Source organism: Polyodon spathula, chromosome 1, assembly GCF_017654505.1.
Source record: "Polyodon spathula isolate WHYD16114869_AA chromosome 1, ASM1765450v1, whole genome shotgun sequence".
Lineage (NCBI taxonomy): Eukaryota > Metazoa > Chordata > Actinopteri > Acipenseriformes > Polyodontidae > Polyodon > Polyodon spathula.
In genome coordinates, this window is record NC_054534.1 from 38,411,004 (window position 1) to 38,438,184 (window position 27,181).

The 27,181-nt window shown below is 37.8% G+C and overlaps 2 protein-coding genes across 3 annotated transcripts in view; one reads left to right on the forward strand and one right to left on the reverse strand.

Moving 5' to 3' along the window:
* LOC121318427 (nuclear pore complex protein Nup155-like) overlaps positions 1-22,167 on the reverse strand; it is a 31,006-nt gene extending 8,839 nt beyond the window's left edge. The window contains exons 1-30 of the mRNA XM_041255082.1: positions 22,052-22,167; positions 21,160-21,320; positions 19,105-19,242; positions 18,324-18,420; positions 18,144-18,214; positions 17,182-17,274; positions 16,131-16,297; positions 15,659-15,764; positions 15,446-15,519; positions 15,126-15,217; positions 14,914-15,011; positions 14,330-14,482; positions 13,800-13,900; positions 13,055-13,225; positions 12,019-12,129; positions 11,754-11,848; positions 11,431-11,516; positions 11,102-11,164; positions 10,794-10,941; positions 10,570-10,636; positions 8,448-8,563; positions 8,062-8,165; positions 7,640-7,773; positions 6,893-7,084; positions 5,515-5,653; positions 4,957-5,092; positions 3,562-3,715; positions 3,230-3,334; positions 2,223-2,377; positions 1,396-1,525 (exon numbers count right to left, since the gene is read on the reverse strand). Of these exons, the coding sequence (XP_041111016.1) occupies positions 1,396-1,525; positions 2,223-2,377; positions 3,230-3,334; positions 3,562-3,715; positions 4,957-5,092; positions 5,515-5,653; positions 6,893-7,084; positions 7,640-7,773; positions 8,062-8,165; positions 8,448-8,563; positions 10,570-10,636; positions 10,794-10,941; positions 11,102-11,164; positions 11,431-11,516; positions 11,754-11,848; positions 12,019-12,129; positions 13,055-13,225; positions 13,800-13,900; positions 14,330-14,482; positions 14,914-15,011; positions 15,126-15,217; positions 15,446-15,519; positions 15,659-15,764; positions 16,131-16,297; positions 17,182-17,274; positions 18,144-18,214; positions 18,324-18,420; positions 19,105-19,242; positions 21,160-21,301 (3,438 nt within the window). The 5' untranslated portion in view covers positions 21,302-21,320; positions 22,052-22,167. The remainder of the gene's footprint in view (positions 1-1,395; positions 1,526-2,222; positions 2,378-3,229; positions 3,335-3,561; positions 3,716-4,956; positions 5,093-5,514; positions 5,654-6,892; positions 7,085-7,639; positions 7,774-8,061; positions 8,166-8,447; positions 8,564-10,569; positions 10,637-10,793; positions 10,942-11,101; positions 11,165-11,430; positions 11,517-11,753; positions 11,849-12,018; positions 12,130-13,054; positions 13,226-13,799; positions 13,901-14,329; positions 14,483-14,913; positions 15,012-15,125; positions 15,218-15,445; positions 15,520-15,658; positions 15,765-16,130; positions 16,298-17,181; positions 17,275-18,143; positions 18,215-18,323; positions 18,421-19,104; positions 19,243-21,159; positions 21,321-22,051) is intronic.
* A 555-nt stretch (positions 22,168-22,722) lies between these two features.
* Positions 22,723-27,181, forward strand: part of LOC121318428 (WD repeat-containing protein 70) — a 128,446-nt gene continuing 123,987 nt past the window's right edge. The window contains exons 1-5 of one of the 2 annotated variants that reach the window (XM_041255107.1): positions 22,723-22,775; positions 23,492-23,551; positions 24,359-24,442; positions 24,574-24,691; positions 25,994-26,174. In XM_041255107.1, the coding sequence (XP_041111041.1) occupies positions 22,745-22,775; positions 23,492-23,551; positions 24,359-24,442; positions 24,574-24,691; positions 25,994-26,174 (474 nt within the window). In that variant the 5' untranslated portion in view covers positions 22,723-22,744. Of the gene's footprint in view, positions 22,782-23,491; positions 23,552-24,358; positions 24,443-24,573; positions 24,692-25,993; positions 26,175-27,181 lie in introns of both variants that reach the window. The other variant, XM_041255097.1, reaches the window with a different exon arrangement.

Below are 27,181 nucleotides of genomic sequence, written 5' to 3' on the forward strand. Positions count from 1 at the left end.
TGTCTACAGACTAAGATTTAATTTCTAACTTTTCTGATTTCTGTTTATTATTTGTGTATTTAATAAAACTACTGATTAACATTCCTTGTCTCTGCTCGTGAACGTGTGTTCATAGTAAATCCTCGACCTTTGGAACACGTCAACTTAAATATTGTTAGTAGAGAACTAATCAACCCAGACAAATATTAAATTATCAATTACTGAATTGTTCCTACAGTGTTAAACAGTGTCTTTCCAAATCTGGGAGCAGCTGTGCAAATGTGTACTTGAATTGTGATCAGGCACTGTAACATCTTCTACCAGATGCAAAAACATTGCACTGAAAAACCCTGGAGACCAGTATGAAGACAGACAAACCCTTTAGGCTAACAGAAGTTGTTAATTACTACAGTAATCTATATTAATGGACAAAACAACATTTGTAGTAAATGTGTTTCCGACAAACAAACTAGCAATGTTGATGCACGGAATGTTATCCAGCAAGAGTGAGCTTTGTACAGACTGTCACTCAGTCAAGCTCTGTAAGTGTTTGACTTGTGTCAGTAACCGTTCCACTAAACCCATCATTCAAGAATTTCTTGTACATATTTTTCACTACTTAAACAAAAAAACTTGCTTAACAAGGCGTGACAGAAATATAATGAGTTCTGGTTGGGAATCTCCCTCCCGACCTCTGAAGGCGCTAAATAGCAAAAAGGGAAGTCTTTGGATGGGCTGGCCTGATAGTTCATTTCCTGCGGGAAGTCGGTCAGCCTGGAAGAAGGCGAGACTCCGTTGCAGGAATGTATTGACCCTGAAGGCAAACGAGCTAGCAGCTGTAAGCAATAGAGACAGCTTCAATCGCTTACCAAGGGGTCATGCATGATAGCATAAAGTGGCCGGAGAATCGTAAATCTTTTCCTTCGCTTGGTTTATATTGAGAAACTGGAAGGACCGTGTGAGACACAGATAAATTACTGTAAAAGTATTTTGTGAGTGTCCGTTTGTTTTTTATGTTGTTAGTAATTGTCTTGTTTGTTAAATCACCAGACGGCTAAACACAAATCTGGAGCTGTCACCACGGGCCAGCACAAAAACGGATCAACACTGCACTACAGTCACGGTTAACATTGTTATCACCACTTGTTCACAAATATAGCATGTATTATATCGTACTTCACCACAAGCACTGACAGCACTCACTTTGGACTTGTGATCGTGTGTGTGTGTCTAAGTATGTGTGTGTTTAGTACTGTGTTTAGGATTAATAACCATTAAACAAACCATTTCACCAGTACTTTGTTGTCTATTTGTTCTGCTACACTTGCTATATACTCCTGCTATACACTTGTTACCAATTGCCACACACGGGTATAAAGCATTTTTAAGTCATTATTGAGTGAATCAGGCCCGTACCTCCATCTTCTCCTCCAACTCATGCAGGAACTCTCCATCGGCAGCTTGAGAAGTTGCAGAGGTGGAACTCTTGGCACTCAGGATGGCTCGAGAGACGTACTCTAGCCGCTGCTGTAGAGTAATCTCTGTGCTGTTTGGAGGAGGGAGGGTAGGTACAGAAAGGTAAGGGTCTCTATTATTGGCACTCAAGATAGCATATTTTCTCCTTTTGAATTATTTTTCATGGTACTATGCAAGGACAGGCAGGCATGAAACATGTGTCAATTCTAAATTTTATGAGTGCTGGTTAAGACCCATGAAAAGGTTTGAAGAAAAGCCTTCGGAAGGGGATTTCAAAGGAATGCCTGGTTTGTACTGGGAAGTAACCGCATAAACACTGGTTTATGAGTTGACTAAATGAAATACTTTTTAGTCCAAAACCCTAACTATCTCCCGTTCACGATCGATTGTTGAAGAGATGAAATAAAGACAGATATCAAGTACTGAGTAGCTGAAACTGATATTCCCCAGGAAAAGCATTTACACAAACTACGATAAGAGGTATAAAAGCTTAATAAATACATGTTGTTTACTGTATTAGTAGTACTTGTGACGAGACTAACTAAACCTATTTTATTTAGTTTTGGACTAATGCTAGAAACAATAATCTGTATCGTCATTCAAAAGATCATTAACTTGAAACAGCACATTCAGAAGTCTGCATTATTCATTATTTGTTACTTTTAAATGTCTACACCAACTAGGAAAACAAGTTCAAGCTAATGCAGCAGCAGCAATGGAAACTTTAAGGAGGAAACAAAAAACATTTTTAAGTGTTTGGTAATCACCTGTGCATGTCTGCAAGCCTTGCCAGTACATGTGCTGCTTTGTTGAAGCTCTTGTTCTTCTCGTAGTATCGCCACAGCAGATCCATGTAACACACCTTATTCTGGTCCTGTTTTATCATGCGCATCAAATGGTCTTCTAAATATGGCGAGTTCACCTTCATGAGAGACACAAGATATAAAAACAGCGTGTAGAAATCCAGCTGTGGGATCTATAATTCTGGTTTATCATTTGTAAAGATTGTTTGAGTGAACTGCACTGCAATGGGATAACACTTACTTACCAGACTTTTTAATGAGTGATACAAATAATTACACAGTGAAGCTAAGTGTCAAATTTGTATTAATAGACAGTAAACATCCTTACAAAAGGAACATTTTTACAATGATTTTTATGATCAGATCAAGAGAGTAATAGAATACAGCTGTGAACAGCAACATTTCAAAATGCGTGTTTTTTGTTTTTTTTTTCTATCTGGAAATGAAAAAAACCATATTCATACAGTACTAGGTCAACAGTCAAATTCAAGGTCACTGCCACAGTATCTCTGCCCCACCTTCCCGAGGTATTTTTCCTTTTTTTTTTTTTATGTAACCAATTAAATTTGTTCCAAGATTTGAAGATGCTGGTCTCTGTCAATGAAATGGCCAAAATCTAAAACAATATGGCAGTCAAATATTCATTTTTACAGGACACCCAAAATGGAGTTTGACAGAGAGACAAATGATAGACTACAGCATTGTATCAAATTTAAATACAATGGGCCCTACTCAAAACATGTAAATGTTTTTAATCCTGTCTGGATGAATAAAAACATAACTTTGAAGAAATATTTGTGAGTGTGTTTATTAATAAGATTAGAAACCCTCTTTAATGATATATTGCAACAGATGCTGCACAGCTGTAATAAACTATCCCAGATTAAATATATTTCCTGAAACAATAAAAAAAAGATTTGCTTCTAAAGACACCAACAAATATTGTCAAAGATGTGTCCTCTCTCCCTTACCTCCAGAAGTTTGTCAGTGAGGTCTGCTTGAATTAGCCAGTTGTAGAGAGCAATGTGGAACAGCTCATCATTAGAGCGCTGGGCTAGTCCTAACATCTGTTCAAACTGCATGAAGGAAAAAGGTAGTGCAAAGGTCACATCACAGACTCAAGGCAGTGCTTAACTTGCTGCCCCTCTCCCAATATATATTTCTAAAACTTCACATTAAAAGATACTCAATGACTGATATGAAACGGTTCGCTTGGCTTTAGAAGACAGCTACAGCCAAAAAAACAGAGTCAATAAGTTTACATCTGTTGATGTAGTTTTATATTGATTTTATCCTGCCTTACATGTGCGGTCGCGTCTTCGTTGCTGAGCATGTTGGGATCTGATGACATCACAGGAGGTCCCGGTTGCTTTGGCACACTCGGTGACTGGGGGGCGGCTTTGCTTTGGTTAACCAGCTCCTGAATGGTATCAGTTATACACTTATAGCAGTTCAACCTGCAAATAAATAAATACAAATCTCAACAGGTCTTCTTGCGTAAATATTTAGATTTTTCTGAAATTAAAAATAAACATATTAATAAAAAGAAGTAGTATTTCATCTGGCTCAAGTGGAAATAAAGGTGTTTTGGTTTGGCACCTTGGTCACTGAAACAAGTGGTAAACCCAGGATCAAATGCAATCCTGTCATGGATATGCTTGTGGGTGACATCAGACCAGAAAGAATCTGACAGGCTCACTAATGCGAGTTGAAGCACATTTATATAATTAATAAAATACAAGCTACTGTATATAATCAGATAGTAAAAAGCCACCAAGGAGTTCCATGACATCACAAAGGGCGAGGCCACTGGCCGAGAACTCTTGAATGCCACGGAACTCTGCAGTGGCTTTCTACTATCTGATTTATGTACAGTAGCTTGTATTTTATTTTGTAGAATACCAGCACAAAAAGCAAAAAGAAACAGACACAGATAAAATCTTTACTAAAAATCAAACTACTTTTTTTTTTTTTTTTTTAAATAACAATTAGGCGCTGTTAGTATCTTGGCTTTTTCTTTTGACTAACATCAATTCATAAAATTTCACGCTGACTTTTGAGTTGTTAAAAATGCAGTTATGTCCTGGGGCTGTAACTCAGAGTTTCATGTGAATGGCTGACGGGTCATTACCGGTAGTAATAGCCTGTGATCATAGAATTAAGAATAGGGTTTTATAGGGAAATGTCAGTTACACTGTTATTATTATAAAATAAATGATGTAAACAAAAAACAAACAAACATTTTGCAAACACTTTGAACAAACAAGTATCGTACTGGTTCAAATCCAGCACGAGTAGTAATTGATTATATTCCTTTTCACTCATATGTCTCCATCTCTCTCGTGTTTACTCCCTGAACACCCAACCCAGTGAGAGGTTCCTTCTTATGCAGTTGTGCCTGAGCTTGTCTGCCTGTTAATCATTCAGATCGGCCTCAGCCAGATTCTATATGTGAAGTCATTTGGCAGGGAAGGCAATTAACCCTTCCCTGCCGATGTAAAACAATAGTGCGCAAGAACTTTCATTTAAATAATAATAATAATCCAACACAAAAACAAAATAAACAAAACATGCACATGGGCGGGGTGTACCCTGTCACAGACCCCCATCCCAAATGAACACATTTCTTTCTTGTCCTCCAGCCGCTCTGAGCATCTTGCATTTAACCCATGCCCTGCCGTGTGGCTCCTCCATGTACCTGTCCTGGAAAGCTTGCTGACCCACAGTGTCCTCCTCAGGCTCTCCGTTCTTGTAGAAGTGAGGTCCCAGCCTCTGGGGATCCTTCTTGTCAGCAGCAGTCAAGCACAGCTCCACTACCCCCTCATAGAAGCGCACTGTGGAGGGAGCACCATAAACAGGACCAGCTGGGTTAATACTGTACCTTAGAACAACAGTGGGAAGGACAGTAGTGGAGGAGACTGGATTTGTGCAAGCATGTCAGAATTAGCAGAGGGATGGTTAGCTGGTATTTCAGTTACAAGCTCATTTTCTTTTTTATCCTTCTGCATGTGTGATTCATTGTACATACCATTTTGTACCTGAATGATGATCCATTGTACATAATCAATCATGAAACTAAAATAATGTTTTGTGGAACATCTATCACACATCTTGGAACAAGTATGGGCAGTTGTGGTTTCAAAAGGACCAGAAACCTGTATTGGTGCCACTTCTTTGGATCTAAACTCTCTGCTCCTAGCATGTGGTAACTGTGGCCCCCACATTCCCCGCTGGAGTCTGTTCCTTCGCACCCCACCTTGCCGGTACTGTGTGCAGACATGGGGGAGGTCAGCCTGGTGACTGATCTGCTGGTACTGGCGTAGGGACTCTCTCAGCATCCTCTCCTTCTCGGTTTTATTCTGTACCAGTCGAGTGCTCTGGAGAAGCTCATTTGCCTGGGAGGTGGGGGAAGAAAACAGCAGATTACACTTATAGAAATCTGTATGTGTATGCAATGCAGCCCAACAAGTTAATAAAAGGCCAATGGCTTACTGTATGACCCATGTTTTTAATGGCGTGTACAAAAAGTTCATAATATCTGCCATATTTACATAATACAGAAAAGCATTGTTTAGCTAATCTCAAATGATCGATGCATAATGAAGAAAAAGTGGCTTGTCTGATGTATTAATCCATGCCCTTCAACTTTTGTTGGATAACATGGAAAGAAGTTTTGAATGCAATATAAGATACACGTGTTTGCAAGTATGTACACTCTGTTAGTTTTAACAGGAGATTATCAGAGGAGGTATAGTAACTGGTAAATGCAAGATTGCAAGATTGCATTTCATTGCATTGCATATTGCCGATGATTGCCTGACTGCTGGAATAAACACAATCGCACATTGCTGGAGGAATTGATGCGCTCAAGAGATAACATAGGTTAAGCATAAAAGAACAAAGGGCCACACCAAGATAACACCATCTTAGGCAGTGTGAGCCAGAACCAGTTTTCTTTACAACATGTACAGGAGACTCTCCACAGGGGGTTGCCCAGGATGATTGAACCCACAAAGGAAGGAGGGTGGGGCTGAGGTCAGTGGCTACTTAATCAAGGTATACTCAGCTCAGCTCACTTCTCTCTTTCATTAAGACTAGTACTGGAGACTTGTCGATCGAGAAGTCCTGCAGGATCAAACCTACAGTATTGCATTGTATTATTTTGTTCTGTTATGTTTTGAACTTAAGTTTTGCACCGTGCAGTTTGCATATGAAAGTATGATCTGTACTGTTTTGTTTTGAGCGTTCTTTTTGTTTCCGGAATTAAACCTGTATATGCTAATAAACCAAACTTATATCTGAAGAAAAGGACTGTGCATTTCTTTCATCAAAAAATAATTACTCACTACTTTTAAAAAAAAAAACTACATCAACCTCATTAAAGTTTTGTCTTATGTAACAGTTGTTCTTTCCTGAAATGGCAAAACAAGATTATTAGAGCTCTACATTTTAGCTGTAAGGTATTTATAATGAAGGTGATTGCTGGGAGTGTTGGGATCTACAGAAAGAAATGCAACTGCCAGATAGACAAGTGCAGCGGCATGACAATATTGCTTGTTTGTCTTCTGTTTGTGCCCTGGTAAAGATAACCACTGGCAGGTGTACAGTCTGTACAACCATCTTTGAGAACTCACTTTGGAGCACACAGAATCGTCGCTGCTGTAAAGGAGGGGGCAGATTTCTCGAAGGTGAAAGCTGATGGCGTCCACAGAGGCGTTGTCGCCGATGTAGCGGTTAATGAGAGCTGTGATGAGAGCTCCCATCAGCTCCTTCCCATGGATCACAATGTCCTTGAAGCTGATCAGTTTCATTTGCTCCTGAAACTCCTATTTTAAACAAAATGTTAGTTTATACAGAACACTGGAGTGACTTAAATCAAAACGTTGATAACAATGTTGCTCCACTTTTTTGTGAACATATTATAGTAACACACATCTTTGAAAAAAAAAGAAGTTGTTTGCTTTGTAATATTTAGTTATATTTTACTTTTAGAAAAAGTGGTTCCTACTGCATTTCGGTGTGAGGGCGTTAACAAATCTATTACCAAAAAGTTAAAAGCTTTAACTCCCAACTTACTGTATTTATTTATTTTTTTATCAATAATACAGTTTAATCTTTAACAACTCCTTATAATAGTTCCATAAATACTATTTTATGAATATTTTATTCATAAAAATAACTGATATGTTAAAGTTTGATGAATAGGGCTCTATATCTCAAAAGTACACTGAAGAACGCATAAGCAGAAATGTTTGGCTACATGTTTTCAAGTTATGGATGATTTACCCTATTTCTCAAAGCATTCTGCCCTGTTTTCTCTATGCATATAGCCAGTGTGACCTGAATATAAGATGTAATACAGAGTTATTGTAAAAACTCACCTTCTGCAGATCCGCTATGATAACGCTGAACTGATGGTCACAGATGAGTTTCCACAGAGCTAGTGTCTGGCACGTTCGATGAACCAGCTGCTGGATGCCCTGCAGGGAAATCTTCTCATAGGCCTGAGCCTCAGCTGAAAACACGAGAGAAAACATCGTTCACTTACACGGCAATGTTGCAGTTTTAGATGCAGCAACTTTCATAATGCCAGAAAGAAAAAACTGAGATTCAGTGTATGGAATGAACTCAAACAGCAAACAAGCTTCTCAGCTGAGCGGTCATTGTTCCTCGGTAGATTGCATATAAATTCTTACTGTAGGAGCATCGTAGGCTTTACACAAATATTTAGTTATCTGGATAATAAACCTGGTCTTACATGAAGCGTCCTGGCTATTTTGGAAAATAAAGCCAATTTACTCACTGTGGTATTTCCTCTGCAGATCCTGCTGTACTTGCTGCGAGCTCCCCCCATCTGGCCTCATGAAGCCCAAAAGTCTCTGCTGCAGGTTGGCAGGGGTACTGAAACTACAAAAAATACTCATTGCTTACTGAAGCTGATGCCACTAGAGAGGTATTTCATCCCATTTTGTCGCCAGACCTATCTTTGTCACAGTAATGCTAACTTCACTTCTCTGACAGTAAATGCATGATGACCCCATACTAACATTGAACAAGCCATCAAACAAAGACATTGCTATCACAAACATTTGCAGCTATGGTATATCAGACAAAATACATGATTGGGAAAGTTTGTGGTTCAAAGTCATTCACTATTTATTTTTACTCCAAACACTGTTCACTGCCTACCTTGTACTACCCAGAGATCCAGGAGTAAATTGAGAGTTTTTGTCCAAAAATTCCTTTAACCCATTCAGCTCGTGGAGCACCGATTCCAGGACCTTGGATGATACGCTGCTCTCAATCTGCAATTACAATTACTGGATTAAGACAAATACACAAAAACTAATTATTTTCACTGTATTTAGAGCTGCACAAACCGATTATTCAATTACTGAGACTGAGCTCTCCATATAAATCAGGTGCCGACAGTCAAGTGAGAGCCATTGGTGTTCATTGGGCTAATCTACCAACTGAAGTGAAAAAACAGCTGCTTGGATTTGTGATGACTGCTGCTTTTCATAGACTTTGTGGATAACGGCAATGCACACCAATCCAAGCAGCTGCTTATTCAGCAGGGTTCGACATTAACCATGGCCCGGTGGCCTGGGGCCTGTAGAGAGCGCAGTTTGGCCGGTAGTTATGAAGTACCACAGGTCCGACTGGGCCAGTTACATTTAACTAGTATAATATATATTGTACGTATGGCTTCAGTTTCATGAATCCCGGAAAAATCCAGTGTCAAAAAGCTGAAAATGAACTTACAAACCATTTTTTAAAAACATAACAACGAACTAACGAACAAAGCTTTTTGTAATTTTAATTCTTTTTTTATGTAAATCATTTTTGTAATGTTTTTAATCATGTTTATTTTAGTTATGACACCGTACTTTGTATTTTTATGTAAAACGTTTTGTAATGTCTGCAGGGTTCTACATTAACCGGGGCCTGTAGTTATGAAGCACCACAGTTACATGTAACTAGTATAATATATATAGAGCACATGGCTTCCGTTTCATAAATCCAGTAAAATGGGCCATTGTGTCACAAAGCTGAAAATTTATTTACAAACCATTTTTTTAAAAACATAACTACGAACTAATCCTAACTTTCCCGCCGCGCTTCATATTTGTTGTACAGTCAGAATAAGAGAATGCGTACCGAAGTGCTGTGTTGGTACTCGTTCCCGCGGCAAATCTTTTACAAATTGGGTTTTCTACAACTAAGCAACCAATAAGCCAAAAGGAAAGGACTGAAATCAATAAATCATAAAGAATGTAATTATAAAAAAAAATGAAGACGAACATTTAGAGTGGAGGTGTCATTATGACAGAGAAAAAAAAGTAACATTTTGCCTTGTTTGGCGTCAGTTTCCCAGACTTGCAGATAAAACAGCAGCTTTACTTGTGAATTCAACATTTCGTTTACATCATATCCAGTCTCATAGTAAGATATCCCGATGGATACCCAGATACGCAATCGAATTGTTTAACTTTTTGATTTGGGATCCGATGTGTTCAGGTAAGAAATGCCATTCACAATCTTTCCAGGGCTCGCTGGTATCACTCAGCAAGATTGGCGCTGACTCGGGAGAGGCTACACAAGCGACAACGCTCTAAGTAGGATTGTTATTATTTTGTATTGTGAATATTGTTTTAACAGTGTTTATGTTCCCGTTACTCCATCCATCCACAGAAAGTCAACAGTAGATGTTTTACATTGAACTACAGTCCAGAGTTAAAAAAAAAAACTCCTTTCCAACTCCAAGTATCTTGCCTTTTCTTATAGTCACTGCATTGTTGTGCTTAACATTTAGTATGTATTTATATTTATCATAATGTTAAATTACCTTTCTCATTTCAATGCTACCCAAGTTTGGATTACCGTACTTCTTTTAGCCCTTGCTATATACATGTTTAATGGCTGAAGTAACATATTGAAAGGCTTCATTTGGCCACTTTCTTTTGAGACATGGGCTCTCTTTGGTTACCATACAGTTAGAAACATACTGAAAATAAAAACCATCATGAAAAAATATATAAATATATTGGGCCAGATAAAGCATCCGTAAAAACACTAGCTCAGTGGCCCGAGGGGCCAGTAGTTAAAAAAATAAACATAGAGCCCTGTTTAGTTTTTCACTTGAATGTCAGCACCAGATTTCTATGGTGAGCGCAATCCAAACAATTGTTTTGTGCGGCACTAACACGCATATCCACAATGGAATGGCTCAAGCATCTACTGTTGTCTGTTTTTTTTTTTTTTAATCTTATGGCAAACACAGAGGCAAGATGAAAAAGTGATTACTTACAGTGGTGACCACCTGGTTTCCTGTGTTGAAGGTTTTTTCTATTCCAATGCTTCCATCCCAGATATTACTGGAAAAACAAGAAAAAAAATTCTCGTCTGCCATCAAAAACAACACTAAATAATAAAAATTGGGTTAATCATATTAAAATCTATAAGTCAGTCAGTTGTCACATTTAAAGGTTTAAGTTTTTTAGTGTGACTGGGCAGTAGGCCTGTTCTTCTTACCCCAAGATTCTGGTAAAGTAAATGCAGATGCCGTTGTGCTTCCCTGAGAACACCACCTCAGGACCAGCCATGGCTGCGAGGGGTCCCCCAGCTTGGACCGCAGGCGACGCCAGGATGAATGGGGTAGACACACTCTGGGGCTGCACTCCTGAGAAACAAACATAGAAATAGACTTAACTGAAAGCATAGCAAAACAGATAGGCTCCTAGAACTAGTGAAGGTGAGGAAAAATAAAATTATATATATATATATATATATATATATATATATATATATATATATATATATATATATATAAAAATTAGTACCTGGAGCTGGTGTAGCCAAGAAGCTTGGATTGGGGAGTGGGCTACCAAAAGGTAGAGGGGAACCTAAAACACAAGCATGACAAGAAAAACATAATGTGTTTATATAATTGAACAGGTTTCTGCATATAATATAAGGACAATCAACAGAAATTACAAATTACATTTTAAATAAAACTGCATAAAGTCTGTTAAAACAATCAACAAAATCTCAATACTTTGTAAGAAAAAACAAACACTTAAAAATAAGCAAACTTTCTCCCATGTTAACCATGCAACAAGTGGCATTTACTTCTCTGAACTTTTCGCCTCATTTCCCCTAATTAACTCACCAGGAACAGGAGAGCTGAAGATGGGTCCCACATTACTCGGAGCAGACAGTGCTGACGGAAAGCGCATCTGTGCTTCCCCACCATACCTAGTGATGTGACATTTATATTAAAAAAAATACCTTGCTTTAAGGTTGTACTGGTTACGGAAAAAGGTGGCAGCCTGTGGTTCAGATTTGTTCCCCCATAACATTTAACTTGCATTCATTCTAGGGTGAAACACAGAGACTCATGGCTCCTAACTATTAACAACTTCTCTATTTTAAGTTATCATCTTAGAAATTAATGCAGTTTCCTATACATCTGAAGGTAGACATGAATCCTACCTGAAGAAGGCCCGAGTGGCCCAGACTGCCACTTCTCTATCATAGGCTGCTGTGGAGCAGGAGAGGACCAGACAGGTAGCACATGCCTGCTCTTCCTGGAGAAAGAGGAAGTCACAGAAAACACTTAAACACAGCAGACCATCAAACTAACTAAACTATATTAAACTGAGAGCAGACACTTTTTTATTTTTTAATGCTAGCCTAAGCCAGGACCTCTAGTGAGTGATATTCTTGATGTATAAACCCAACATAAAAAGAAGCATACCCTGTGCAGTTTAAAAAACCTCTCAATCTCCTCTCCCTCTCCCCCAGCATTGCTGACAAGAAGATGTCTGAGCTGGTCGACAGGGCGGAGCTTGTGGAAAATGTGACTTCCCTGCACGCAAGAAAGGAAAGCATTTAATATAATTATTATTGGCAGGATAGATCCACTGAGATAAAGGGATGTCCTCCCCTGGTTTAAATGATTGTGGAACTGAATAAATAAGCCAGGCCAGAATTATTTTGAACTGTAGTATTAAGACAGTTTATGCATGACACCATATCACCTCTGCTCTTCTTTAAAACCTTGGTCAGGACAGCTTAGCATTTCCAGGGCTGGCCTCAGCACCGGGCAACCACCCAGGGCCCTGATGCCAGAGGGGGGCCCCCCACACACATACAGAAATAAAATTAGCCAGCTACCCTACACAAGCAACCTTTAGGGCTAAAAAGTTATCACTAGACTAAACCAAACTGTATGCGTGCAGTACAGGCAAACTTTTCAGATCTCCCCTTTTTTCTTTTCGCTTTTCCTGCTTATGTCCTGTTCCTTTAGTCTGAACTTTTCTCACCCCCTATTGGCTTCCGTCTTCCTCAGGTCTTTGTAAAGTCGAACGCTACTGGCCGTTCGCGACATACGATTATACAAATGTGTCAATTAAAGACATTCTCTAATTGGCACATTTACTTTCCAACAATCAAGACTTTCTTGACAAGCGTTTTGTTGAACTTCATTATCATAATGCCTATTACACTTATGGGCTTTTAAACCATCAAAAATTAAACCTGCTGAACATCTGGAACCTCCAGATAAAAAGAAACACATCTGGATTTCAAAAACAGAAGGAAAAGAAAGCAAATTAAAACTGCAGTAAGTACACTGTCAAATTTTCTATGTAAATTAAAAATATATATTATTTCTGTAAAGTGCGTGTTCTGTTTTCTGTTAATCGTGTAGTAAGTAGGCTACAGTAAAAAATAAAAATATAATATTTTGCTATTTTCACCCAAGACGTTAAACACCTAAAAGAATAAAATACCTTTGCTGAGAGTAGGACAAACTTTTTGGGTGACAGGATATGCTGTTGTACTACAATGGGAGAATCTGTTATTGGAATCAGATCTTTATTGAGAGGAGTCACAATCTTTTCAGTCTTTGAGTCTTCAATGGCAGATAGAGCCCAAGAGTGTCCATCCACATGTGACGTCATCTTAAAAATAAGACACATTTTTAATAAACCATCCACCTTCCACATGCTGCAATAAACTAGGTATAAACTTCATGATACTTTTAATGTAACCATGAAAGAGCATATTTCTGACACAAAAAAATGTAAAAAGGACATGGTACCTATAAATAACCAAGGCTTTAAAAAGAATATTCTCAACTCTCAAAAGCATAACATTCAAGACTTTATTTTCACTCAGGTGACTTTTTAAATTTATTTTTTACCAAAGCAAATTACTACTAATTACTGCATCTGCACAATTTTTTTCAGAAAGGAGAAACACACCCAGTAAAGTTACCAAACCAGAAATAAACAAGTAAGGCTTTTATTTATGGGTTTGAATGAAGTATTCATTTGTTTGGTATTCTTTAGATGTTTAATTGGTGTTTTTTCCATTCATGAAAGTACTAGGTAACACATGCCCCTTAGATTGTATTTGTTAAGTGTGCTGAATAGAACACAAATGGAGGACGACTCAGACATAGTCCCACTGCTTGTAACACAGGAAGTGAACTTAAGAAAAATTGCTACTACTGAAAACTGTGTTCGTTTCTACCTGTGCTTCGATCAGGGGTTTCTGAAACGGGAAGGAGTCGTGGTTGATGCACCACAGGATATCACTGTCTTCAGTTTCTGAGGCTGCCATCAGTAAAACCCCTAAAAAGGAACAGGAAATCAGTTTATGGCTTTCAAATGACAACCACAGAACTAAGTTACAGGTGCTGGAAAATGGAAGACTAAGGAATCACTTTTGCTTTCTTTGATTATTGAGGGAAAAAAAAAAAACAGCTTTTGTTGCCCGACATGTAATATTATTTGATATTATTTTTACATCTAAACATGGTGTATTTATATCTTTGATTTGGTATACTTTATATCTTTAAACATTGGTATATCTTCACTACCAATGAAATAACTGCAACTCCTGTTAAATAGGAATATGGGAAGAGATCTCTAGTTCAAGTCCCAAAATGTAATTACAATTGTTTCTTTAAAAACAAAAGACAAACAACTTATATCACTGTGCACATTCTGGAAAATGCAACCAGGTTTATTCCACTCTGCCTGCAAATCAGCAGAACCTACCTTTGCTATACAATGCTTTATGGACCTTGGATGGTTTCTGCAAAGTTGCAGAGGCGGAGAATCCTGGAGGTAGACGCATGTGAACCAGCACTAACATGTATGGGCGGGCCATGGGCTGCTTGAATGGGGTTGTGCTAAAGTACAAACGAACTCCTAAAAAGATTTTAGAAAAGAATACGTCAATAAATGCATAATGCCGGTAAATAAACAAACACAAACATTGACAATTTTTAAAAAATAGAGTATTATAGTGGTGGAAAACATAATTTGTTAGCCTTTGGGACATAAAAAGTTCAAGATCTTAAAAAGTTCAAGATCTTAATAAAAATAAAAAAATAAAATAACTAGTGTACCTCATCTGCTAAAACCTCAGTTTGAATGGTGAGAAGCACTATAAGGTTATTATATTTTTAATAACTAGGCACCTCTTTTTCTTATGTATTTTTCTTATTTTTTTTTGTGTGTGAATGTTAATGTTAATCCAAGTACACAAGCACTATTAGTATCAATATCCATCTTCAAACATGACTAGAATTCCAATTGCTCTGCTTCAAAAATGCATTGTAATGTACAGCACTTCCTACCTGCATGTGTAACAGCCAGGAGTTGACAATCTATAGATTCTGATCTCTCAATCACTGCAATATGAACGATTGGCTTGAAAATAGAGCGGTCTATTGTCCTGAGAAAACGAAACACATTAACACAGTATTAAGGTATCGCAACAGTTGTAGCTCTTCAGTGAAGTTCAGTTAGCTACTCCCTAAGCAGGATTTTGAACAGTCTATATATTAACCTTGCAATATTCCCAGCTGCAGATACTATGGAGTTCTGAGACATAGCTGCCACCCTGCTCATTCCCTGTCCATCCAAGCCAAGGTCATAAACCTAGAGGATACACAAGCACATTTCTCATCACATCACAGGCCATGGCCACCTTCATTAAACTCACGTTTATAAAGCATTATTGTGCTGGTAAAAGCATAGAACAGCAATGTATTTATTTGGCACATTAATGGTTAATGTTTTTTTTTTTTTTTTAATGCCACTGCCTTTTGTGCTTATATACACCACCACGAATTAAATTTAAATTTAGAGCAAAAAGCAGTGGCCTACCTGAATGAGTCCTTTTTCTGAACGGGTGTACAAAGTGTTTCGAGAGTTGTCAACAGCAATCTGGACAATCGGATCTGCAGGACGAAGCAAACGCTTGTCAATATGCAGCCAAACCGTTACCTTAGCAGATATACTATAAAATCAAAGATATGCATTCCTGTTTGGTGTAAAAAAGGTTTTACACAGAATCTTGAGAACTTAATGATGACTTACCGTCCTCTGAGAATGTGAACTGCAGCACGGAGGGAACAAGGAAGGACAGAGTGCTTTTCGAATGGTTTATCTTTCTGCAGCGCTGACTAAACCAGCCAGCCTCAGCCTAAACGCAGACAAAAAATAAATAAATAAGTGTTTTCTGTAAAACATTCTTGACACTTAAATGCTCAACAACTTGGAAAGAGTGTGTACTTCCGCCCCCCCCCCAAATTCTGAAATGGGGATTGCCAAACTAGAATGCAGAAAAATTTAAGAAATCCACTTTCGTGGGTTAAACAAACATAAATCCCACCCAGTCATTCTGCAGTGCTTGATAATATATACACCACGTTGATCTTTTGTCTATTACATATTCTTGGCTGCCTCAATAAGTACCAAAGCACTAGAAAAAACACAATTAAACCAGTCAGGAAGAGCAAAATATTTATTACGCAAGCAGCATGGTAAAAAGATTATGTTCTTTTCTTACCTGGTAGGCAATTTCATACAAACAACCATCTTTTCCTGCCAGGAATATGCGCCCATGGTCAGTGGAAGTGATGGCAAGCAGGTATGTGTTATCAGTGGGAATAGAGTAGAGTGGGTCAGGGAGTAGCTGCATTCCTCCAGACATGCTGTCATTCAGAACTCCAGAACCTAGCAGAGGGGCATTTTTATGTTGATCACATGTTTGTGACTTTACAGAATGTGTGAGAAAAAGTAGTGGCAACACACATGAAAATAAAAAGTATGAAAATGTGTATTTGACTACACCTTCTCCTGTAGCTGGTGCTAATAACAATACAATGCTATTATTATCCGCTCTGCGGATCCACAGCGAGGCCACCAGAGCTATAGTACCCCAGGACAACACAGATCTGACGGCTCCACGCTGATGCGCGATGAGCCATGGATTCTCCTGCCGACCTAGGCCCTCCCTACCCGGGCAGCGCTCGGCCAATTGTGCGCCACCCCCTAGGAACTCCCGGTCACGGTCGGCTGTGACATAGCCTGGACTCGAACCTGCGATCCCCAAACTATAGGGCACATCCTGCACTCCACGTGGAGCGCCTTTACTGGATGCGCCACTTGGGAGCCCTAACTACTTTGTTTTTAAAGTTGTAACTCATTCTATTCACATAAATACATCATAGTTGTGTGTAGGTGTATCCCTAATCGGATGCCTGTTTAAAATTTTAATTAATCCTTTCAAACGTTTAACCGCAATACAAAAATAAAACTCCCAAGCATAGTATTTTACTAAAGGTCATAACCGATAAAGCAGTATCTCGATTAACTGTAAACCAATGTACCTGAATGCTGTATGTGAACACCAATGTAAAATCTGAAAGAAATTTAAAAATAAAACACAAAGAACTAACACTAAATCAAGTCTACTTTCTCAGTGAAAATGTGTCTAAACAGCAAATGTTTTCATCCATTAAATGTACATTTACAGCCATAGTTTAAAACTACAGCTTTTCTATTAGAAAGACATAATGAGAAATTCCACAACACAAAGCACATTAGAATGAACCTACCTGCCTGGGATCCAGGGAAGCTCAGTCCAAGAATCACTATATCTACAGGAGTAGCCAAAACCAGCAGGTATTGAATATGAGGCTGAAAAATTCCTGTACAGGGACAAGACCAAAACTCCAGTCAAACTCTAGTGCTAAAGAAGTTCTAATTTTATGTAAACACATCATTTTAGAATACCATCTATTTGTGACAGTGTGTATTTTTCTTTTAAATAAAAATGAATAATAAAGGTTTAAAACTAGACTGATCAAAATACACCAACCCCTCGTTATATCGTCCCCTCGCTATGCTGCGGATTCGGATATATTGCGGTCCTGGAGCTGGCTCCCCATTTTTACAGTCTAACTGCGCATGCCTTAGCTACAATCTACATAGACAATTTCACTTAGAATTATTGTTTGTTTTATTTTTTATTGCACATCACGAACTAAAATATACAGAACAATTAAAAACAAAGCATTAATATCGTACTGTTATCATATACACACGCATTGCACAATAACACAAAGCAAATTAAATATCTACTTGCTGAAGCGTTTTTTTAAGCAATGCACTAGCAAAAGTCACAGTGCAGTGACGTCAGCTCCCAAGCAACAAGCCTCCTATGTTGGGAATGGATTCTTTCAATGCAGCAGTTTGAGCGTTTGAGAAAAGAGAATAAGATTCATGAAATTAATTAGAAACTTAAGTTCATGAGAAGCACTTACCCTCTGCAGTACGAACTGAAATGGTGTGCTGCTTTTTATATGAAAGCAGGTTGCATAGAGGATTTATATTGGACCATGATACCCACAATAAAACGGTGGAGTGGTTATACAGTACTTGTTAGCCTATTTGTTTTTCTATGGGTCTGCCTATATCGCAGCCCCTGATGTATAGCTGATTTACATTGGACCCCGACATCTGCGATATATCGAGTGGTTGGCGTTTCTAATGTAATAACAGAATATGATCATATTACCTTCCTTCGGCTTTACAAGACCCACAGACAATATGGTTTCACTCAGACCATCAAAATAAGCAACGTCACCTCTGTAGGATAAACAAAAGGAACACATGCTGTTGGGATTCTGGGCTTAATATTGGATTTTTCCTGTATATTTTGCTCATCTCTGAGCTTAACATTGTATACTGCACATACCCATCCTCATAGTTCCACATGAATATATCACTGTCAATGGTCAGCCATGCCCTGCTTATCTCTGGGAAAACACCCATCATGCAGTTACATTGCATATCTAACACTTAGTTAAGGCAAAAACAATAAATCAGCATTTGGAAGGTGTTAATATCACTATTCTGACTTTGTTATACAAATTCTGGAATTTTGCAGACACACACAGCAGGGCTGGAAATAAGATTCCTACTGCATAGCAGTTTCAGCCATTTCAGGTTTTAATATGTGTTTGATCAGACCCAGTGTACAGGTAACAAGCTCAGATGTGTCTAAATTAAACTCACAACAAAACCAGGAATGGCTCAAACTGCAATGGGAGTCTTATTTCCACCCCTGCACAGACAAGTAATGCTTAGATAATACTGTGTTGTGGTTTAAATACCTAGATACAATCATTAATATATGGTAGTGGTAAGTGGGTTGACAAGGTTTAATTTTAATCCTCCCAAAAATTCCTATAATAATCCGTTACAAAGTTGTCCTAGCGCCACACTTAGTGCTCTACAACAAATTGTCCAAAAAGAACTAAGGGATGGGCTAAAGGATGGATAACCTAACATCTACAGAAAAGTCTGTAACTGTACTCTAATCTAGCTGGTTTCACGACCCAGAACTAATCTGGGACCACCTAACGTTACCCTGTGTACAGTAGTCCAAGCCAGTGAAACCAGCCGAAGAAGAAAGAACTAACAAACTTTTTTTTCAAAATTAACAAGGCTTTCTCAAAGACATAATCCAAGGATACGGCTAAACTGCTCCACTAGTTCAGGAGGCAGCGGCACTCTGCGGACAGCGCTGATCTCTGGGAGGCTGGGGAAACTCATCACACCAGGACCTTGCAGGGGGTAATCCATATCTGAGATACCGGACGCAGACGGCGTATCTGTTAAAAAGAGCGTGAGAAACAATTGTTAGAAAACCCATTTAGTATACAGTTGTAGTCAAATGTTTACATACCTCAATGGAAATTTAGAATTGCTAGAAATTTACTGAAAACAAACAAGTATATTAAAAATCTTTTGAAGCAAGTGTTTTGCTTTTGTTTATGAGGGGGAAAAAGTTACAAGAAATAGATGTCTATTTATATTTCAGGAATTATTTTTTTTTGCAAAACTCCAAAAATGCTAATTGAAAAGTATTCATACCCTGACAAGAAAAAATAAAATTAATAGCTAGTTGAGTCACCTTTAGCAATAATAATCTCTTTTAAATGATTATAATTTGTCAATGACATTTTGGCTTTAGTAATTTTTTACCATTCTTCAATGCACAATTGTTCCAGTTCATTCAAATTCCGAGGACTTCTCTTGTACACAGCCTTCTTCAATTCATACCAAAGATTCTCAATCGGATTTAGATCGGGATTTTGACTAGGCCATTCCAGAACCTTGATTTTATTCTTCTTTAACCATTCTGAAATAGATTTTGATGTGTGCTTTGGATTGTTGGTGTGCTGGAACATCCAATTGCGCATAAAAACCAAGTTTTATAGCGGAGGGCCAATATCTTTTGGTATGCTATGAAATCCATTTCACCATGTATTGGAACTATGTGCCATTAGAGGAAAAACAGCCCCATAGAAGGATATTACCACCTCCATGCTTAACAGTAGGCATGGCGTTCTTTTCTTTGTACGCCTCACCAGACTTTCTCCAAACGTAACAACTACCAGCATGTCCAGACAGCTCGATTTTTGTTTCATCACTGCAAAAATCCTACATCCATCATTCAAATGCCATTTTGCAAACTTTAAGTGATTGTCCTTGTGATGTTTTCCTAAGAGTGGCTTTTTCCTTGGCCTGTGACCATTGAGACCTTCACTATGCAATACTCGACCTATGGTTGAAATGGAAACCCTAGTCCCACTTGATTGTCATTAACCTTCCTCACAATTCATGTACTTGTTCTTGGTGAAAGAAGCTTCTTACTTCCAGACTGATGGAGCGTTGTAACAGTACCATCAGTCTTGTACTTCTTGACAATAGAAACAATAGCTGAAATTGGGATACTCAAATGCTTGGATATCTTCTTGTACCCTTCTCTAGCTTTATGACAATAAATAACGTTCTGCCAAAGGTCTTCAGATAGCTCTTTACGTTTTACCATACTGACTTATTGGTATTGACAGCAATCATCCTATGCCAAATTCCTTTTATATTCTCTAAAAATGTTTACCTGCAATCCAGCATTTTCTAAGCTTTTATAGAACTAGATTCTGTATGATCATACTGAAATATCTCACACCTTGTAGACAATACTATCATAGCATCAAAGGGTATGTAACTTTTCCTCATCCACAAAAGCAAAACTTGTGCCACAAAAGATTTTTCCTAAAATTCTTTGTTTTCGAGATTTTTTTTTTTTTTTTTTTTTTTAAGAAATTATACATTTCCTTTGGGGTATGTAAACTTTTCACTACAACTGTATACTGTACTTTCTGCAAGGTTTTATTTTTGCAATAGTTGTGCGTACTAAGTACATTTACGTAATAAGTGACTTACTATTCAAACTGACAAATCTTACAGTTACTGTACACTCACTGCCAGTATAATGTTATAAAGGATATGCTTTTTTCTGTCAGAAATAGCAAACTACACTAGAACCTACAACAATAGTTTCCAAACTGATTAGAAAAAGCATATGCCCTCACAGTTAAAGGAGAAAAGAGGGTTCATCCCATCACTGGGTTCTGCATGATATTACAGACAGTGGAGGCCACTAGTGCAACTTGAATTGTAAGAGTATCTACATTGGTATATTATTTGAATCTCCTATAACATGAGTAAAGTGCTTTTCTCACTGTGAGCAATGACACCGAGGAGCTCCGAGAGGTCCGGGTAACAGCGATCATCCTGAAGGTGCCGGCTGATGAGTCTCCCCGTATTTTCTAAGGCTTCCTGGACCGCAGCGGTGGGGGTGCTTGCACCCAGAACAGAAGGCATGTTGGGAAGCTAAATCCACCTGTTTTAATATGTTAAAGGGGGAAAAAAAACACTTGTGGGTAATAGCGAAGGTACAGTTAAGCCTATAGGAAAGCTATAAAGAGTTTGCATACTTAAAATTGGATTAACAAACATCAAACCAAAACAGACCAGCCCCAAGGGGAGTTAAATTATTGTTTAAAACTGTGTATAATAGAACACAGCAGCATACAGTTTATTATAGCAATTCATTTTCACGCCCTTTTTATTCAAATGACGCTAATGCAACTTGTGAGTTTTTTTTTTTTCTGTAAATCTCAGTAATTCCTACTTCACACACAATTCCTATCAACCTTTGCTCAACAAACATGTATTGAGTAACTTATTGCACAGCTAAATAATTTGACACGTAGCGCTTTGGCTTCTCAAATAAATTAAGATAATTTCCATCACAATACAGTATGCGAGTTATGCACACAACTCTTTTTTTATGTGATGGAATAATCATAATAATATTTTATTTATTTAATTAATCAAAAGCTCCAGGTCAATGAAAATTGAAAGCGTTAACAGTTTATGTTAGTAATCTATGTAACACGAAGGCCTGCTTAGTTTTTACTGTAATTCTGGTATTACCGGTAACTCTTTCCATCTGATTCTGGCATTGCAAGCCTTGTGCGGAAACATGCTTTCTAACGTTAACTGAACAAAATTGACGCGGATTTTTACGCATGTCATATATTACATTGGGCAATCTAAACATCCCGTTACCTGAGATAGCCAGATAGTAAAAGTCGAATATATCCTGTTAAATTACAGTTCTTTACTCTACTTTCTCCACTTGTCTCCCTGTACTACCCGTGTGTATCCCGCCAGCCTCACGCCGCTGCGAGGGTGAAATGTGAAGGTTCACTCCAGTAGAGGAGACGGAGAGGTGACTCTACCGCCTGGCTCACTGCACAAGCAGCGCCGAGCTCAAGCCACACCGTGGCTGGAGGACTGCAACGAATGAAGCATTACAGCATGGTACTACCGGTTATTGACATTACTGATGTATGTTTAATTGAAATCAATACGACGAAATAATTTCATTCATATCTCTCTCTCTCTCTCTCTCTCTCTATATATATATCTATATATATATATATATATATATATATATAATATATATATATATATATATATAGATAGATAGATAGATAGATAGATAGATAGATATATAACGTACTTGTTTCCCTAGACTACGAATTAAAGTGCGACATTTAGTTGGTCAGTTTTTATGTCTTAATTGGCACCTACAGTAAACATCAACAACTGCACTCAAGGTGCGGAGCTCTAGTCATAACCAACAACCCCCAGACGATGGCGCTGCATAGACTCTACATTACATTTTGTTTCAAAGCCGTTCTTCTTTTACAACGTATCGTTGTTTAGCCGGTTTGTGTAAACTTGTAAACTAACAACATGGAGCAGCAGGGGGAAGACCGAGACCAGAGTAAGAGTAAGAGTAATAAGGGTTTCTTTCATCTTTCTTTTTTTAATTATTATTTTGAAAAATGTTAAAAGAATACCAGTGAACTAAATGCACAGCATTGCAATACATATTAAACCAATTTGATATTTTAAAAATAAAGACACATCACCCGAGTTAACGTCTTAATGACCCAAATTTACTAAGTAGTTGAATCACAAAGTGCTGGTGTAACCTCGTAAGCAAACGACTTGATGATACTCATATCTATAGCTGATAGAGATATCAGTTTTATTTAGAATTGTGTGTCGAATGTATTCACACTTATTAAAACATCCAGCGCCTCTACTAACCGGATTCAGCATTTAAATACTGAAATGTAATATTGTTAAAGATATATGTCAGAAATACTCAACCATCCAGTTTTCCTTAAAAAAACAAAACAACAACAACAACAAAAAAAACCTCACATACAGTCTGCTGTGTCGTATTCCATCAGCAATTCCGCTCGATATCATTACAAAAACCTGAAATAAAAATGTATGAATGGAGATTAATCTAGTCTGCTACCCCATTTTCTTGTGCCCCGTAGTTGTGTTAGTCGGCTTTACACTATACTAAAAGCTTTCTATACTACACTTTAATGATTTGCCATCCGTTAATGATTGGTCAGTATTAAAACATGCAAGCAAAGCTTTTGTGTGTGATCTTTCATGATTTTCTCTACATTTCTATTTCAGCATCTGGAACTGCTGGCAATGACACAGATATTGCTTCAGTCATGGGCTTCTCAGGGTTTGGTATGTTTCAGTTGGAAGAACAACTCATAGATAAATACTGTAATCATAAATATGTATAGCAACCTGTTATGAAGGTGCGGCACTAGCTATGGGAGAATGCTATAGTGTATTAATTAGTGTAGCTTACATCGGTGTAAGCGTTTTGTTTCACACTCATCCTTTCAAGAGAAAGCTGCTTTTTTGGTCCCTTAAAAAAAAAAAAAAAATGTCAATAAAAAAAAGAAATAGCAGTTATCTTAATTGATTGTTGTACTCTTGTTGTTTAGAATCACTTAGTATGTCATTTTATATACTCAGTTTCAGTCCTCACATTCTGGTGACAAAAAAAAATCTCACTCTGATATTTAAAGCAAACCTGTAGTCTGTATGTAAGCAATACTGGAAAGTCAAAGAAATGCAACTAGTACTGTAGGACAAGTGTGGAATGTATTACATGCACTGGGGGCAGTGTTGCATTGATAGATTAATGGTTAAACGTTAGTCTTACGTTTTAGGCACTGCTTCATTTGGTGCCAAACTGGTGCGCTGCTGCTACTTTCTACAGTTGTTGAGTGTTCTGTATGTTATTGATAAGTACTGTAATAATAACAAGTAGGAACAGGAGTTAAAAAAGGGATAAGCTGTTTTCAATAAACTGTATTCTGCCATAATGTCTTGCACAGAATGCGTTTGAGCTATAATAAAACCCAACTCTGAGGGAATTTAACATGGAATGCAACTGTTGACCTATATTTAAAAAAGAAAAAAAGAACAATCCTTTGCCAGATTTTTGATCAACTAGATATGTCTAATATTTTCTTTCTGAAGGAAAAAAAGCCCGGACATTTGATCTGGATGCAATATTTGAGCAGACCAGAAGAACTGCAATTGAAAGAAGCCAGAAAGTGACAGGTAAGTCTTTAAAACTAACTCTAGTTTGCTGTTTGAAGAATACTTTTTTTTTTCTGGCAAAGTTTTATAATAACTTTAGCAGTACCGGAAAATGTAGATCTGTTAAACAATCTTATTGATTATGTTCTTAGAGCAGCGAGAAATGAAAGATGCTGAAAAGCAGAAGCAAGCGTTAATGATAGGGGATTCTCACACTGGCAAGGCTTCTGTTTCTGGTGGTAAAGCACGCCCTGGTATGTCATCTTCCAGGTAAGAAAGTCTTTGAATATAACTGCCTTTTTGAAACCAATTCTGTACAGTATTAGTATGTTTTGGTAGATAAATGTATTACGTATTTATACCTAAACTGTATGGTATGACTTACTGTGATATGAAACTGCTGAATGTGACACATCTTGGAAACTAAAATGTGTAGCCATAATTGTAGTTTCTTCAGTGACTCCACAAGTGAGTATATTAATTTCTTCTCTAATAAGAATAATTGTATGCACTGCAGTTTATAGTTCATTGCACGCTGAATTGGTTCTGTCATTTGCCATCCATAGTGTAATAAATGTCGTGGGGTTGTTCTGTTTGAAATCAACATGCAAGAGTTGTCATCTTAGATTCAGGAGATACTAGCTGAGAGAAATGGGTCATTAAGAGAAGTAAAGAAAACCAACTTTGTACAAACACATGATGTTCTATTTGAGCTACATATACGGTATGCTTTTCATTTGCGCATCACTCAAAATATTATAAAATCCCATCACACCGATCAATCTTTGTCGTTTGACCTTGATTGCCAAAAAAAGCCTGTTCTGATTTGAAGTCAGATGTGTACTGTTCTGTCATCCAGTAAGGTGCAGATAAAGTTTTATCTTGGGCTGTCTAGAAGAAGATATCATCATTGAGCATAGAGTGCATGTGCTGAGACAGGGGTGTCCTGAATATTTCACTTACTTTAAAGCACCTGATAAAATGTAAAACTGAGATTCTTTTCTCAGTGGTACGCTTCCTATAGTTACTGAGATAGAGTAATCCTGTAGTAGCTGTCTTTTAATTAGTTTTCAACAGATGTCAATTTATTGTTATTTAGATTTAGTTTATTTAACTGCTGTGGTGTAAGTGAGTGGAGTTTTAATTGAGTGAACCCTGTTGAACCCCACATGACTCCATTGTAAAGGTGATGTTGCAGCTGAAGGATTTTAAATAAATATGGGTTCTTAGTTTTGTAAAATAAATGAACTTATGTATCATTAATTGCCAATATGCTAGTATAAATGAGATCTTCAATATCAGTGGATCTTTTAATGGTTAAACAAATATAACTAATTATATAGAAAGTATATTGTGGTGGGTGTTCTAGCAGCCAGTAAGTAGCCCACATGGTGTCTAAAGTCTGTACACAAATTCATACATTTTTCGTAAGCAGTCCTCTTTGGGTGAACAAGAATTGATTTAAGGTCAGCAGTCACACTATCCCTGCATAAATGCACATTCCAAGCTTAAACCTGCAAGATGAAAAATGTTCCTTTTTAAATTCTAATACATTCTTTCTTTTCATGAAAGACCTCATTCTGACAGCAGCAGTGATAGTGAAGATGATTCAGAGGACGAATTGATTGGCCCCCCTCCCCCAGGTCAGCTGTCTAGTCGAAGAGCAGCAGAGGAGGATGAGGAATTTGTGGGGCCTCCTCTTCCTCCCGGGTACAAAGATAGTGACGAGGAGGAGGAGGAGGAGGAAGATGATGTAAGTTTATCCAGTTTTAATGTTTTTTTAATATTTGTCCAGTAAGTAAGACTTTCCTTAAACAAAACCTGTTGGGTCTTTCCATGACATGTCACTCTACCACCTCTGGTCTGCACCAAACACTGATCACAATTTTAAATGGTTCCGTTTGTAGTAATTAAGGCCATGGAACAGAGATCTGGACTAGAATGGCCACAATTGCTTACCCTGAACAGTTTTATGACAATGGATCAGTTTCCAGGCCAACTGAGGTCATGTGTTATTGCGTTTTTGTAAGGATGAGCTAAAGTGCAGTGTAAAATCAAGCCAGTGGTCGCCTCTGGTTCTGTGATCAAGAGTTCCAGCTGGAGCAGCAATCAAACAGCAAGTTGCTTGTTTTGTTACTGTGCCACACAGGCTTGGGCCCTTTACTTTGGAATCTGGTGTGTGTTCGTCACTTCTAGACAGTGATCCATGCAGCCTGACTGCTTTTGTAAATAATAAGTCATCAGCTCATGTAAATAATCTGTTTTTGCTGCATAAGAGCTCAATCAGGACGCAAGTGACAGATGATGGAACATCTGGGTTGGTGGTCTTCAGTTTCTGCTTTCAAACACAAACCTTTTTATCAGATAGACATATAGGAACAATGTAAATATTAGCAAGTTTAATTTCTGTTTGTTTGTTTGCCTACTCTCCAAGTTTTAATATACAGACATTTTAATGTAACAGATTTATTGTCACACAGTAACAAACAAAACTATAAAACAACTGTGTTGACAATATCATAAAAGTGTATAGCATTTTCTTGAATTCTCATTTTTCGTAAGCATTATACAAACAGCATACGTGATCACATTACTGTGCATCTGGATATTTCTTTTGGCTTCTCAATCTATTATGCCCCGCTGGAAATGCATGTCCTTGTAAATGGAGGGATAGTGGAGGTGTTATTCTTCTGTAATTTACCAAAAAAGAACCGTTTATTGAATTGTGATTATACAGGGTTAGGACATTCTTTAGCACAA